The sequence below is a fragment of the Loxodonta africana genome, chromosome 22 (genome assembly GCF_030014295.1).
Source record: "Loxodonta africana isolate mLoxAfr1 chromosome 22, mLoxAfr1.hap2, whole genome shotgun sequence".
Classification (NCBI taxonomy): Eukaryota; Metazoa; Chordata; class Mammalia; order Proboscidea; family Elephantidae; genus Loxodonta; species Loxodonta africana.
In genome coordinates, this window is record NC_087363.1 from 1,145,540 (window position 1) to 1,160,209 (window position 14,670).

At 36.8% G+C, this 14,670-nt stretch overlaps 1 protein-coding gene across 1 annotated transcript; it reads left to right on the forward strand.

The window, feature by feature from the left end:
- The first annotated feature begins 7,116 nt into the window (after positions 1-7,116).
- On the forward strand, positions 7,117-9,622 carry LOC100667371 (olfactory receptor 5W2-like). Its single transcript, XM_003423246.3, has one exon. The coding sequence runs from the start codon at positions 8,269-8,271 to the stop codon at positions 9,199-9,201; it is 933 nt and encodes a 310-aa protein (XP_003423294.2). The 5' UTR covers positions 7,117-8,268; the 3' UTR covers positions 9,202-9,622.
- The last annotated feature ends 5,048 nt before the right edge of the window (positions 9,623-14,670 follow it).

Here is a 14,670-nt window from a genome sequence, read left to right on the forward strand (position 1 = left end):
TAAGTGTGACCTTTAGCAAATCCTGTTTTCTTTGGGCCTTAGTTCCTTCTCTGTGAAAAGAGAGGTGTTAACTAGATAATCTTTATTGTGCTTTGTTCTGTATCTATATATACATTACGCTATGACTGCTTTAATTTATTTAGGAGAGATTAAATACATAAATAAAACAGCTGGGTGGTATGATATTTATCCAAAGGACTGTGTTGCATCTCTAGGCCAGTTTTACCTGAAATGGCAGTGACAATGATGACAGTAAAATAGCATGTGATGCAGGATTCCCAGTACCACTAAGACAGACACATTTAACCTGTCTCTGACTCCACACTTTTATTTTAATGGACACTTCATAAAAGTGGATATCCAACCGTCTTAGTCATGAATAAAATAACATGTTCTACCTAATGGCCAAACTTGAAATAACAGTCATATTAAGGATTGGTGATTGTGTGGACCAACTAGATGTTTCATACGTTGGTGAAGTGTCTCCTTCTTAGGAAAACAGTTTGGCAGCGCCTTCTAAATCTGACTGTATATAGCATATTCCAACTCCTAGTTTACCACCAAAGAGAAATGTGTACATCTCCACCAAGAGACATGCATAAGAATGTTCACAATGATATTATTGGTAACAGAAAAAAGGAAAACAATTCAACTGCCTATCAACATTAGAATAGATAAATAAATGATGACATATTTATACAATGGAATATCCACCATACAACAACGAAAATGAATTTCCTACAACTGCATGCAACAACAAGGAAGGCTCTTACAAACACCATGTTAAAAACAGCACATACTCTAAGTGTACACTCATGTATGAGTCAGAAAACAATCTATCATAATGAAAGTTAGGAAAGTAGTTAACCCTGCAGATAATGGGCTTATGACTTAAGAAGGAAGATGTAGAAAGGCAATATTTTGTTTCTTGGTTTGTATGCAAGTTATGCAAGTTTCAAGGTATTTTTGTTTTGTAAAAATTCCCATAACTGTGCGTCTATTACTTGAGTACTTTTTATGTGTTCCTTACACACCAAAAGACTTTTCTAAGCACAGCCTATTCACCATTTGATTGTAAGAAATTTCAAAATTTCTTAAGTATAAATTTTGATTTTTAGCATTGCCTTGTGTACAATAAATTTCAACATATTTTTGGAAAATTAAAGGTGAAATTTTCATCAGATATTTCAGTGAATAATTATTCTTTTTATAATTAAAACTTGCTGTCTTGCAATGAAACTTAATGTACACTGATATCAGTATATACACTTAATTTATTTCAAAAAGCCCATGCCCTAGGGCAAGACAACTATTTTCTGAAGGAAGTGTGCTTATAAGTAAACGTTTGCATTGTGTTAGTGGCACTAGTGACATTAGGGAATTTGTTTAGGTACCGTTTTTATTTTTTTCCTAACTTGCTTCCTTCTGATGTCTTAAATTCTGCCTTAAAGAATTTTTCCCCATGATCTAAGGAATCCATCTTCAATTATATATAAATACCTTTGGGAGGTTAAATAGCTTATCCAATTTTTAATGAGAATATAGCCACCATGGTTCAGTTTTAATGGGAAGGGTGGAAAGGAAGTTAGACTAGATAGTCTGGAGGGACAGTCTTGTTTTGGTAGGAAAAGTATGGGTCTTGCCTAATTAGAGTGTAGCTAGAGTGAATTTGGCATCCCAGGAGACAGGAAAATGCTTGAGGGGAAAATTAGTTTGGAAAGAAATTAGAAGAATAAGATCAAGAATGACTTTGCCTCTTCCAAATGTACACCAGAAAAGTAGGTAATTGTAGCAAAGCTCTTGAGTAACATAAAGGCATCAACTTCATGAGATTACTTGGTGGACAATTACTAACAATTAGTGAGGTTGTTGGATCTTTGTCTCAATAATGTCTAGCATAGGAGTACATTGGGTACTGTAGTATTGGAATCATCATGTAAAAAATTACAAAGAAATATGAAAAATCATTGAAATGTATCAACTAACAGCACTTTGCTCAATATCAGGAATGCTTTATTTTAATGAGTGCAGCTTAAGGCGTGATCATACTTTATAAGAAAAATGAAAAAGGCTATTTCTGTCTACTCCCAGTGAGGGTTCAGAATAAACAAGAAATTATCTGGAATGTTGAGTAGATTCACTGGCTTATGTCTATCACTTCTTTTTTTTCTTTCCCTGTATATGCAAATTTCACAATAATTTCTTTTGTTGTAAAGAAATAAGTGAACTGCTTTAAGATACAAGGTACCATGGTTGAATATAATTATTATGCATTATCTAAAAATATCAACTGACAGTAAATGCTTAATAAACGTAGAAATGTGAGCTTGCCAGTGTCCTGAAACAATTCACAATTATCAAATATGACTCAGAATGTGGCCCATACAGTCAACTTTCACAGAGCTGCCGTCTTGTACAATTTCAGGTGATACCATCTTTCTTATTATTTACGCCCTCCCTGGAATTATGCAGTACAGTACCCCATTTCACACTAAAGTTAATAACATTGAAGTTTCCAGCTAAGATAAATAAAATAGATTATGTTTCAAATCTGGTGACACTTTCTATTTGCTTTTTTTAACCTTAATTGTTGTTAGAATCCTGATTTGGTGGGACTTTGATGACCTTTATGTTCTCTTAGATCTCTGAAAATATTTGGATTGCTATTTTTGTGTATTTGCAACCTTGGTTTTAACATAAAATCACTATAAAGCCCTAAGAGTCACAAAGGAAGTTATTTTTTAAAGAGCAATCTGTTTTATTACATCATAGTAATTTTTTTTTTTTTTTTTTAGTCAGGCATCAGTTGTGAGCAAATGCTTTGGAGTCAGATAAACTTAATGCCAGTGATCCTCCAGATGTTTATTTACTAGCTCTGGTCTCACTTCCCACATTTATAAAATGCGATTGTTAGAGATAACTTAGGATGCATAAGATAATACAAGAAATACATAATATATTGTGAAAAGTTAACATATGAAAACTCCTGTCACTAGTAAGAACACTACAATGGACTATATTTAAAATCATACTTCTGTCCCTGAAAGTTCATTGTTGAATGAAAAGGTACTTAAAGTACACATTTATAGAAGGAAGGGGGGATAGATATTTTTATGATTTAGAACAAGATGAAGACATGATTGAGCTCTGGGCCCTGATGAAGAAGTCCTGTCAAGGCCAAGGCGACTGAAATGATGGACTAACATTCAGGGAATGTGGCGAAATACATTGATAGCTATGGAGATCAGGGGAAGAGTGAGTAGGTACAAAATCATGTTTCTAGTACCTCCCAATTATCCATGCGCTTAATGAAGAATAATACAAAAAAAGTTTTTTATGGTTGATTTAAAAAAAATCTATTTTGATATATATATATATATACACATACATACATATCTATATATAGATATATATGAAACACTGGTGGCATAGTGGTTAGGTGCTACAGCTCCTAACGAAAAGGTCAGTAGTTTGAATCTGCCAGGAGCTCCTTGGAAACTCTATAGGGCAGTTCTACTCTGTGATTTATGGTTGCCATGAGTCAGAATTGACACTACACCAATGGATTTTTATATATGAAAACATATATATATGTAAGTTCAAATGCTAATATGTAAGCCTAAGTTGAAACTGACAAAAATTGGAACAAGTGCCTGAGAACTAAAGTACGACCTTGAGTATACCCTATCTGAATTTAGAGACCATCTAAGAATAGATTTGACACATTGGACACAAATGATCGTAGACCAGATGAGTTGTGGAAGGACATCAAGGACATCATACATGAAGAAAGCAGGAGATCATTGAAAAGACAGGAAAGAAAGAAAAGACCAAGATGGATGTCAGAAAATACCCTGAAACTTGCTCTTGAACATCAAGTAGCTAAAGCAAAAGGAAGAAATGATGAAATAAAAGAACTGAAGAGAAGATTTCAAAGGGTGACTTGAGAAGACAAAGTAAAGTATTATAATGACATGTGCAGAGATCTGTTCTTCTCTGCGGAAAGGGAAGATCAATTTCAGCATTGCTCAAGCTGAAAGAACTGAAGAAAAAATTCAAGTCTTGAGTTGCAATATTGAAGGATTCTACAGGGAAAATATTAAATGACATAGCAAGCATCAAAAGAAGATGGAAGGAATACACAGAGTCATTATACCAAAAAGAATTGGTCAGAGTTCAACCATTTCAGGAGGTAGCATATGATCAGGAACCAATGGTACTAAACAAAGAAGTCCAAGCTATACTGAAGACATTGGCAAAAAACAAGGGTCAGGGAATTGACGGAATACCAGTTGAGATGTTTCAACAAACAGATGCAGCTCTGGAAGTAGTCACTCATTCAAGCCAAGAAATTTGGAAGACAGACACTTGACCAGCTAACTGGAAGCAATCCATATTTATGCCTATTCCAAAGAAAGGTGATCCATCCAAATGTCGGAATTACCAAACAATATCAATAATATCACAGACAAGGAAAGTTTTGCTTAAGACCATTTAAAAGCAGTTGCAGCATTACATCAGCAGGGAACTGCCAGAAATTCAACGTGGATTCAGAAGGGGATATGGAACTTGGGATACATGGGTAATGTCAGATGGATCCTGAACGAAAGTAGAGAATACCAGAAAGATGTTTACCTGTGTTTTATTGACTATGCAAAGGCATTCAACTGTGTGCATCATAAAAAATTATGGATAACGTAGGGAAGAACGCGAATTCCAGAACACTTAGCTGTGCTCCTGAGGAACCTGAAAGTAGATCAAGAGCCAGTCATTCAGACAGAACAAGGGATACTTCAGGGTTTAAAATCAGGAAAGCTGGGTGTCAGGGTTGTACCCTTTCAAAATACCTATTTAATCAGTAGAACCCTGGTGGTGCAGTGGTTAAGTATGTGGCTGCTAACCAAAAGGTCAGCAGTTTGAATCCATCCCCGCTCCTTGGAAACCCTTTGGGTTAGTTCTACTCTGTCCTATGGGGTCACTACAAGTCCAAATGAACTGAATGGCAATGGGTTTGAATTTGGTTTATTCAATCTGTATGCTGTGCAAATAATCTGAGTAGATTGACCACATGAAGAAGAATGAAACAGCAGGATTGGAGACAGACTCATTAACAACCTGCCTTGTGGAAATGGCACAACCTTGATTGCTGAAAGTGAGGAGGACTTGAAACACTTGTTTATGAAGATCAAAGGCCACAATATTCAGTATGGATTATACTTTAACATGAAGAAAATAAAACTATCATAACTGGACCAATAAACAACATTGTGATAAATGGAGAAAACACTGAAGTTGTCAAGGATTTCATTTTTCTTGGATTCACAATCAATACCCATGGAAACAGCAGTCAAGAAGTCAAAAGACACATTTCATTGGGCAAATCTGCTGCAAAAGACCTCTTTAAAGTGTTGAAGAGCAAAGATGTCATCTTGAAGACTCAGGTGTGCCTGGCCCAAGCCATGGTGTTTTCAATCACCTCATATGCTGCAAAAGCTAGCCAATGAATAAGGAAGACCAAAGAACTGACACCTTTGAATTATGATGTTGGTTAAAATATCGAATATTCCATGGACTGCCAAAAGAATGAACAAATCTGCCTTGGAAGACGCACAAGCAGAATTCAAACCTTAGAAGCCAGGATGGCAGCAACTAAGGCTCACACACTTTGGCCATGTTATGTGGAACGATCAGTCCCTGGAGAAAGACCTCAGGCTCAGTGAAGAACAGCATCAGTGAAAAGGAGAAAGACTCTCAAGAAGATGTATTGACACAGTGGCTGCAATAATGGACTCAAGCATAACACAGATTGTGAGTATGGCGCAGAACAGGGCAGTGTTTCATTCTGTTTTACACAGGGTCTCTATGAGTTGGACCTGACTGGAGGCACCTAACAACAACATAGATAGATAGAGAAAGAAAGAGAGAAAAAAGAGAACTAAGTTTATATTTTCTTGAAAGTATCATCCTAACACATATGTTTCCTTAAAAAGATTCATCATTGCACCTATCAACCATGAGAGTAGAAAGAGCCCTTAAAGTCTATTTATTTCTACTCTTCGTTCTTTATCCACCAAAGAACCAGAAAATACATAAGAGCAAACATATAATGACCCATTACTTTTGGAAATTCTTATTCTAGAGACTAAGAATTTTGAGAGAAATAAATATAAACAGAAAAAAAAATTCAAGACAGATTGGATTATGTGTAATGGATGTTATACACTCATAAAGTCATTGGATTGGGGGTGGGTGACATGTGGGTGGGGGAAGAGAATCAGACAGTGACTAATGAAATAAAAACCGTTATAGGATTGTCATATATCTAAATAAGGTAGTAAAGAAGTTTCTTCAGAAGTGGGGGGAAAAAAAAAAAACAGGATGAACAATGGAAAAGATATGAAAATCACTTAGTAGAGAGGATTTGAGCTTCATTAGATGTGTGATGTGACTGAAGGATATTGTAGATTCAAGGTGGCCATAAAGCATAGCATTAAACTCAATTGTTACTGGACATTGATCAGTTTGTATAAAAACTTCAGTCTTTGCTAAAGTTGTTGCAACATTCACAGGGGAAAAATAGCGAACAAGGAATCTAATTAATCCCATGTTTACGCAACATAGAAAAATGAGGGCACAGGCTTTAGAGACCTAAGTCCCAAATGTCACTAAGTAAAAATAAAATATGACCTGTCTAGTGTTCACCTACCCAAAATCAGAACAGAAAGACATGCTCATCTCAGATAGGTTTCTGAATTGACAAATTAAGAGACCGTAGGGGAAAAAAAAAATTTTTTTTTGGAAAAGCAGGGAGTCAACTATTGAGGACCTTGTAAATGAATCATTTTGTACCTACTTTTTTTTTTATGCTGGGTATGTGCCTAAATAAACTCTGCAATCTAACAGCCAAACCATATCTTGTTAAAGCTGTGGAATTTGACTGACCTCATTTGCATAAGTAAATATGTTATTAATTTATATTTTAACAAAAATTCATAAGCAAATCATTACGTTTTATTACTGTTTAAGTGATTTCACTACATACGTGAATTTAAGATTTGTTCTAGTGCTATTCCAACCATAAAAAAAAAAAAATTATAGCTGAGGTTAAATAAAAAAAAAAACAGTGCCCTTGAGTCGATTCCGACTCATTGTGACCCTATAGGAAGGAGTAGAACTGCCCCAGAGAGTTTCCAAGGAGCGCCTGGTGGATTCGAACTGCCGACCCTTTGGTCAGCAGCCATAGCACTTAACCACTACGCCACCAGGGTTTCCATAGTTGAGGTAGCACATTAAAAATACCAATATGTATAAATTCGAGTTCATATGGAACACACGCTATAATACATAAGTACAGAAAGAAATAAAAATCAGAACACCATTCCCGTTTCAATTTTTATGTGCTAACACAGAGATACACACACACTAACAGACACACACACAGAGTCACACACACACAGAGTCACAGAAGGAAATGAACCCTTAATATTTCTTGAAACATTTATTATTCTTCTTTCTATTTTCAATTTTTATGGAAAATTCAATGTAAAAATCCAAAGACATACAGATGTGTATGTTAAATCCTATATTTCCCACCTTGTATGATTTCTCTTCAGTTTGTCAGTGGGCATATCCCTTGGGATCTGGTCAGTCATGTAACCGGACAACACGTGGTCAGCAAAGAGGAGACGAGGGTGATGGAAAAGTTGGATAAAACAGATTGTATTCACTTTTGGTTATTCAGATAACACTAAAGACATCATACACCAAAGCACCATAAGAACTTTCATTTATTAACTTATGTGCTGTAGCATTTACAGTTTCTGAATAAATCAATTATATTTCTGTATGAATACAAAAACTGTGATCACTTCTGTGGCGCAGCTAGGTAGTGCTCTCTGCGCGTCCGACCCTGAGGCCTGTGTCTTCCGGCTGCGCCTCCCTGAATAGCGGGGGTTTATCGTTTAAAATCGGGAACGAGCCTTGGATTTATTCAGACCTACCGCCTCAGACAAGACACAAACGTCGGATACCGAGAGGGACGTATCAAAGCTCCTCACTAGTCAAGACAGTTTGGATTTTTTTAATAACAACAGTGCCACTTTGTTAGTGACATTTATCTGGGCTAATTTCCTAGGATAAAGAAGACAATTTAGAAAAAGAAAGTGTTCTGCCTTGTGATAATATTTTGTGGCTGTCCAACAGAGTTAAACCCTGATCTGTCATTGTCTTGATCATTTTTATAACCATTTAGAATAAGAACAAAGAAGAATGGATGGAGAGAATTGCTCCTCCTTGACTGGATTCCACCTCGTGGGAATTACTAATAACCCTGAGATCAAAGTGACCATATTCACCTTGTTTCTGGTGGTTTATCTCATTATTCTTATGGCAAATCTTGGAATGATCATTTTAATAAGAATGGACTCCCAGCTTCAAACACCAATGTACTTTTTCCTCAGCCACCTCTCCTTCTGTGACCTCCGCTATTCCACAGCAGTTGGGCCCAAGATGCTGATAGACCTCTTAACCAAAGACAAATCAATTTCCTTCTACGGGTGTGCTCTGCAATTCTTCATTTTCTGTATCTTTGCCGATTCCGAGTGTCTCCTGCTGGCAGTGATGGCCTTTGATAGGTACAAGGCCATTAGCAACCCCTTGCTCTATACAGTCAGCATGTCCAGCAGAGTGTGCTCCGTGCTCATGGCTGGGATTTACCTGGTGGACATGGTGGACGCTTTGATACATACGACATTAACTTTCCGCTTATGTTTCTGTGGGTCAAGTGAAATTAATCATTTCTTCTGTGATGTCCCTCCTCTTCTGTTGCTATCTTGTTCGGACACGCAGGTCAATGAATTAGTGATATTCACCATTTTTGGCTTCATTGAACTGAGTACCCTTTCAGGGGTTTTAGTCTCTTACTGTCACATCATCCTCTCAGTCTTAAAGATCCGCTCTGCTGAGGGAAAGTTCAAAGCTTTCTCCACCTGCACCTCCCACTTAGCTGCTGTTGCAATTTTCCAGGGAACTATGCTCTTTACGTATTTCCGACCAAGTTCTGCCTACTCTCTAGATCAAGACAAGATGACCTCATTGTTTTATACCCTTATTATTCCCATGTTAAACCCCCTGGTACACAGCCTAAGAAATAAAGACGTGAAAGAAGCTCTGGAAAAACTCAAAAATAAAATGTGGTTTTAAATAGTTAAACACACACTTAAGGAGTTGCAATATTCTTCAAATCATACAGTACAGCATAATGTGGTCTCAAACTCAATACAGTCAGTATTTTTACAAATTATCTACTATACCAATTATTAAGTACTTTCTTAAATATGCTATACTTTCTTAAGTGTCTTCAGTTTAAATACAGTACTGTCTAATTTTAGAAAACTTTCTGGTCTCCTTATTAGTGTTTCAAAATTTTATTTGTTCAATGTTTCCTCTATGCATTAACTGAATTATTACAGGAGTTATTGATTATTTATTTAACACCTACTACACTTCTAAGGGTTTTGTATTTTATGGTCAATCCAGTGGTTTCTATACTAATGAACTCTATAATTCAGTGTAAGTGATGAACTTTAATTAACTAATAATCTGAATAATTTATAATATCATGAAATGATAAGGTAGGGTGCTCTTAAGCCAAAGTAAAATGTTTCAATCTACTGTAAAAAGAAGAAAAACTTCTTTGAAATGGGCTCATGTATTTTCTGATCTAAATGATCAATGGATATGCAAAGTGGGGTAGAGGAAAGTATTCGAGGCAGAAGGATTGGTAATTAGTGGTCAAGAGGTGGGTATTCCTACAATTTTTTAGAGAAAATGAAGCCTCAAATTATTAGCTATAGAAGAACAAAAAGAAGGAACCTTGGTGAAGCCCATCCTTGTGCGGTAATTCTTAACTCTCCCCTCCCTTCCTCTAGGAAGACTTCCTTTCATTCCCTCCCTCCAGCCTATCTCAGGCCTGGACAAATTCCCCTAGTCTTGGGCATAAACCACCCTCTCCTCAGGGTATCACTTTATTTGTCACTTGGTTTGTTAAATCATTGTGTATAAGCTGAGATTATGAGCATTCTGTGATGATGAGTGGTCCATCCCTGTTATAGCAAGCACCTGCATTGTGTCCATGACATAGAATGGGAAAACACATACACGATAATATCAACATACTTGATAACATTTTTTGAGGGATGTTTACATGGCAGACAAAACAAAATTAACTGAGAGAATAGTATACACCTTGAACATATTTGTTTACACCTTGTAAAAATGTTCATATTATGGTTGTGGTTATTAGGGGTAATGCATCTATAAAGATATGCATATTAATTACTTGAGAATTAAAGAATATGCATTTGGGTACTTTCTTGAGGTGTGCCTACTTCATCGGCCTCTGGTCTTGTTTTTTGATAGTCAAAAGAAAGCAAGTGGCTTTTTCAGAAAACATGAATATAATCCTATATTCAAAGGACTACACAAATGGTTAAGTGCTAGGGCTGCTAACTAAAAGGTCCACAGTTCTAACCCACCAGCTGGCCCTTGGAAACCCTATAGGGCAGTTCTACTCTGTCCTACAGGGTTGCTAGAGTCTGAATCAACTTGATGGCAAAGGGTTTTTTGTTTCTTTTATTTTTTGATGCAACACCCAAGGACACTGTTAATTATTCCTAACAAACATAGAAGCTAAAAAGCCACTGAATGTCATAGGCAATATAGCTGCCACTGCAAAATGTCATTTTATGAAAACATTTCAGAATTCCAGTAAATCCCAAGAGCTCCTCTGCTTTTCCAAATGGCATTTCTGTTTTGGACACTGTGACATGTTTGTGAAAGGTAAGATGGTGGAAAAAAGTGTATGGGAATGGATTGCTTTAAATCCCTCTTCCACAATATTTTCTCAATTAATCCACACTCTTTTGGAATTGATACTTACATACGGCAGAATGGCATAAAAGTGTGCTTCACGTATATTAATGCCCAAACAACGTATTGGGGGGTACCAGCTTCAGTAGATTTTCTCTAATTCAGATTATATATTCGTGGACTCTAATTAACCCAGCTTCCTTCCATATCACAGTTATATATGACACCATCAAAGAGTGATTTGGTGGCAAAATGGCCTCTTTAATTACATCAAATGGCTTTGAGCTGAAGTAAATTTTAAGCCTGATAAATAATTCATTCTAAGCTCAAAAAATGGATATCTGAAATGGATTAAACAATTTGATTAATTTCAGGCATCTCCCTGAATTTATGCAAAGACAAGCTGAAAAACTCCTTCATGGGAATCTTTTTTAGGGATATTATGTTTCACACAGGAACTTTGTCAGATGGCTTAAACTAATCCTTCTCCATTTCTCCTTGGGATTCAACAGAAATGGAAAAAACATAATATCAAAGGCTTTAATCTATCCTAAGCCATCTATAATCCTCACTGCTATCTTCCATTCTTTCTCTCTTTACATCACACCCTTCTCATGCATTCACTAATGACCGATGGTAAATATCATTATCCAAATACTATACTACCAATGCCTGAGGATAGCGGGTTAATAAAACCAAACCAAACCTGTTGTAGTTGAGTTGATTCCGACTCATAGCGACCCTATGGGACAGAATAGAACTATCCCATAGGGTTTGTGAAGAGTATCTGGTTGATTTGAACTAACATCCTCTCGGTTAGCAGCTAAGCTCTTAACCACTGCACCACCAAAGCTCCAGTGGGCTAATACTATAGGTGAATTCCTGTATCTTGACTCCTTTCTTCAGGCTTAATGATGAAATCCCTAAACATGAGAGTGGCTAGTGATTTGGTTATATGTAAAACACAGCAAACAGATTATACTGTTGATAGGGGCTGTTTAACCACATTTGTAAGAAAAGAGCTGTAATAATGGTCTAGGACTTTGTAAGGGAGAGTGCTCTTTTAAAGACAGAGGCAGCAAATTTTAACCTTCCCAGTAAATCTTCCCCAGAAACATGCTAGGAGCCAGGCATGCAGTGCCACTCTAATCATTGTACCATTTCATAAGTTGCCCTTCCTCACAAAACCCAGTTTTCCCTATGTTAAACACGAGGTCAGAATAGCTTATCTCTCCAATCAGTTCCAACTGACAAATTCTGACTCTGTATCTAGGATTCTAAACCAAAACTGAAACAAACAAACAAAAAAATATTGCCAAGTTGATTTTAACTCATGGTGACCCCATGTATTGAGGAGTGGAACTTCTCTACAAGGTTTCCTTGACTGTAATTGTTATAGAAGCACATACCCAGGCCTTTCTTCCTTGGTGCTGTGGGGTGGGTTAAAAGCCTCCAACCTCTAGGCTGGTAGTTGAGCATAATCTGTTAGCACCTCCCAGGGACCAATATAAGATTCTACTGTTGTGTAATCCCATCCCCACTACTGAACACATTAAAAAAAAAAAAAAAAAGATTAATGACTTAATCTTCCTACAAAAGGACTACATTGCACCTCTAGTCTGTTTGATCTGAAATGCCTGTGACAATGAAGTCAGCTAATAATGTTAGTTACAGAAAGCCAAATGCCTTTAAAAATTGCTCCTTTGACTGGCCTCCTAGTCTGCATTGACAACTTAATATGCATTTTATATTTTGAAAAAAGGTTATACAACTTTATTTGTGCTCAGATTAAAAAAAGTAAATTTCAATAGAGTACAATACCTCAGCTACAGAATGGCAAAAACAAAAATAATGGACAATATCCAGTATTGGTGAGAATGCAGAAAAATCATAGCTCTCATACATAGATAGTAGAAGTGGGCATTGGCATCCCACATTGCAAAACCATATGGCAGTACCTACTATAGCTGGGTATACACATGCCCAATGGCTCAAAAATCATATTCCTAGCTTTATACCCAAGAGAAATAAGTGAATATCCACCATTCGCAACACGTACAAAAATATTAAAGGTCACATTATTTGCAATAGCATAAAACTAAGAACTCAAATTTCTATTAAAACATTCAATCAAAAACTGATTAACATTTTCTTCAAGTCAATGGCACAGTGGTTAAAGCACTCCTAACCAATAGATTGGCAGTTCGAAACCACCAACAGTTCTGCCAGAGAAAGACATGGTAGTTTGCTTCTGTAGTTTTACAGCCTTTGAAACTCTACAGGGTCACTGCGAGTTGAAATTGACAGAGTGGCAGTGGATGCATTAGAATCAGGATATGTTGGGCTTTGTTGTTGTTAGGTGCCATTGAGTTGGTTCTGGCTCATAGCCACCCCATGTACAACCTAACAAAACACTGCCCGGTCCTGCACTATTCTCAAAATCATTGTGCTTATCCTATTGTTGTAACCACTGTGTCAATCTATCTTGTTGAGGGTCTTCCTTTCTTTCACAGACCCTCTGCTTTGCCAAGCATGTGTCTTTCTCCAGGGACTGACTTCTCCTGACAACATGTCCAATGTATGTGAGATGTAGTGTCTCCACCCCTCCTTCTAAGGAGCATTCTGGTAGTACTTCTTCCAAGACAGGTTTATTCTTTCTTTTGGCAGTCCATGGTATATATAATATTTTTTGCCAACTCCACAATTCAAAGGTGTCAATTCTTCTTTAGTATTGTTCACTCTTTGTTCAGCTTTCACATGCATATGAGGCGATTGAAAACACCATGGCTTGGGTCAGGCACACCTTAGTCTTCCAGGTGACATCATTGTTTTTCAACACTTTAAAGAGTTCTTCTGCAGCGTATTTTCCCAATGCAATGCCTCTTTTGATTTCTTGACTGTTGTTTCCATGGATGCAGATTGTTGATCCAAGTAATATGAATTCCTGACAACTTCAAACTTTTCTCCATTTATCATGATATTGCTTATTGGTCCAGTTGTGAAGAGTTTGGTTTTCTTTATGTTGAGGTGTAATGCGTACTGCCAGCTGTGGTTTTTGATCTTCATCAGTAAGTGCTTCAAGTCCTCTTCACTTTGGGCAAGCAAGGTTGTGTCATCTGCATATCAAAGGTTATTAATGACTCCTCCAACTCTGATGCCCCATTCTTCTTCATATAGTCCAGGTTCTCGGATTATTTGCTCAGCATACACATTAAATAGGTATGATGAAAGGTTACAACCCTGAGGCACACCTTTCCTGACTTCAAATCACACAGTATCCTTTTGTTCTGTTTGAATGACTGCCTCTTGATCTGTGTACAGGTTCCTCATGAGCACAATTAAGTGTTCTGGAATTCCCATTCTTCACAAAGTTATCCATAATTTATTACGATCCACACAGTCAAATGTATTTGCATAGTCCATAAAACACAGGTAAGTATCTTTTTGGTATTCTCTGCTTTTAGCCAGGGTCCATCTGACATCAGCAATGTTCTCCCTCATTCCAGTTCATCTTCTGAATCTGGATTGAATTTCTTGCAGTTCCTTGTTGTTATACTGCTACAGCCACTTTTGAATGATCTTTAGCAAAATTTTACTTGTGTGTGATATTAAAGATACTGTTCAATAGTTTCTGTATTTGGTGGGATTGCCTTTCTTGGAAATAGATATGTTTTGTTCATCTAGTGCTGATATAACAGAAATACCACAAGTGAGTGACTTTAACAAAAATAAATTTATTTTCACACCATCTAGTAGGCTAGAAGTCCAAATTCAGGGTGTTGGCTCCAAGGAAGTCTTTCT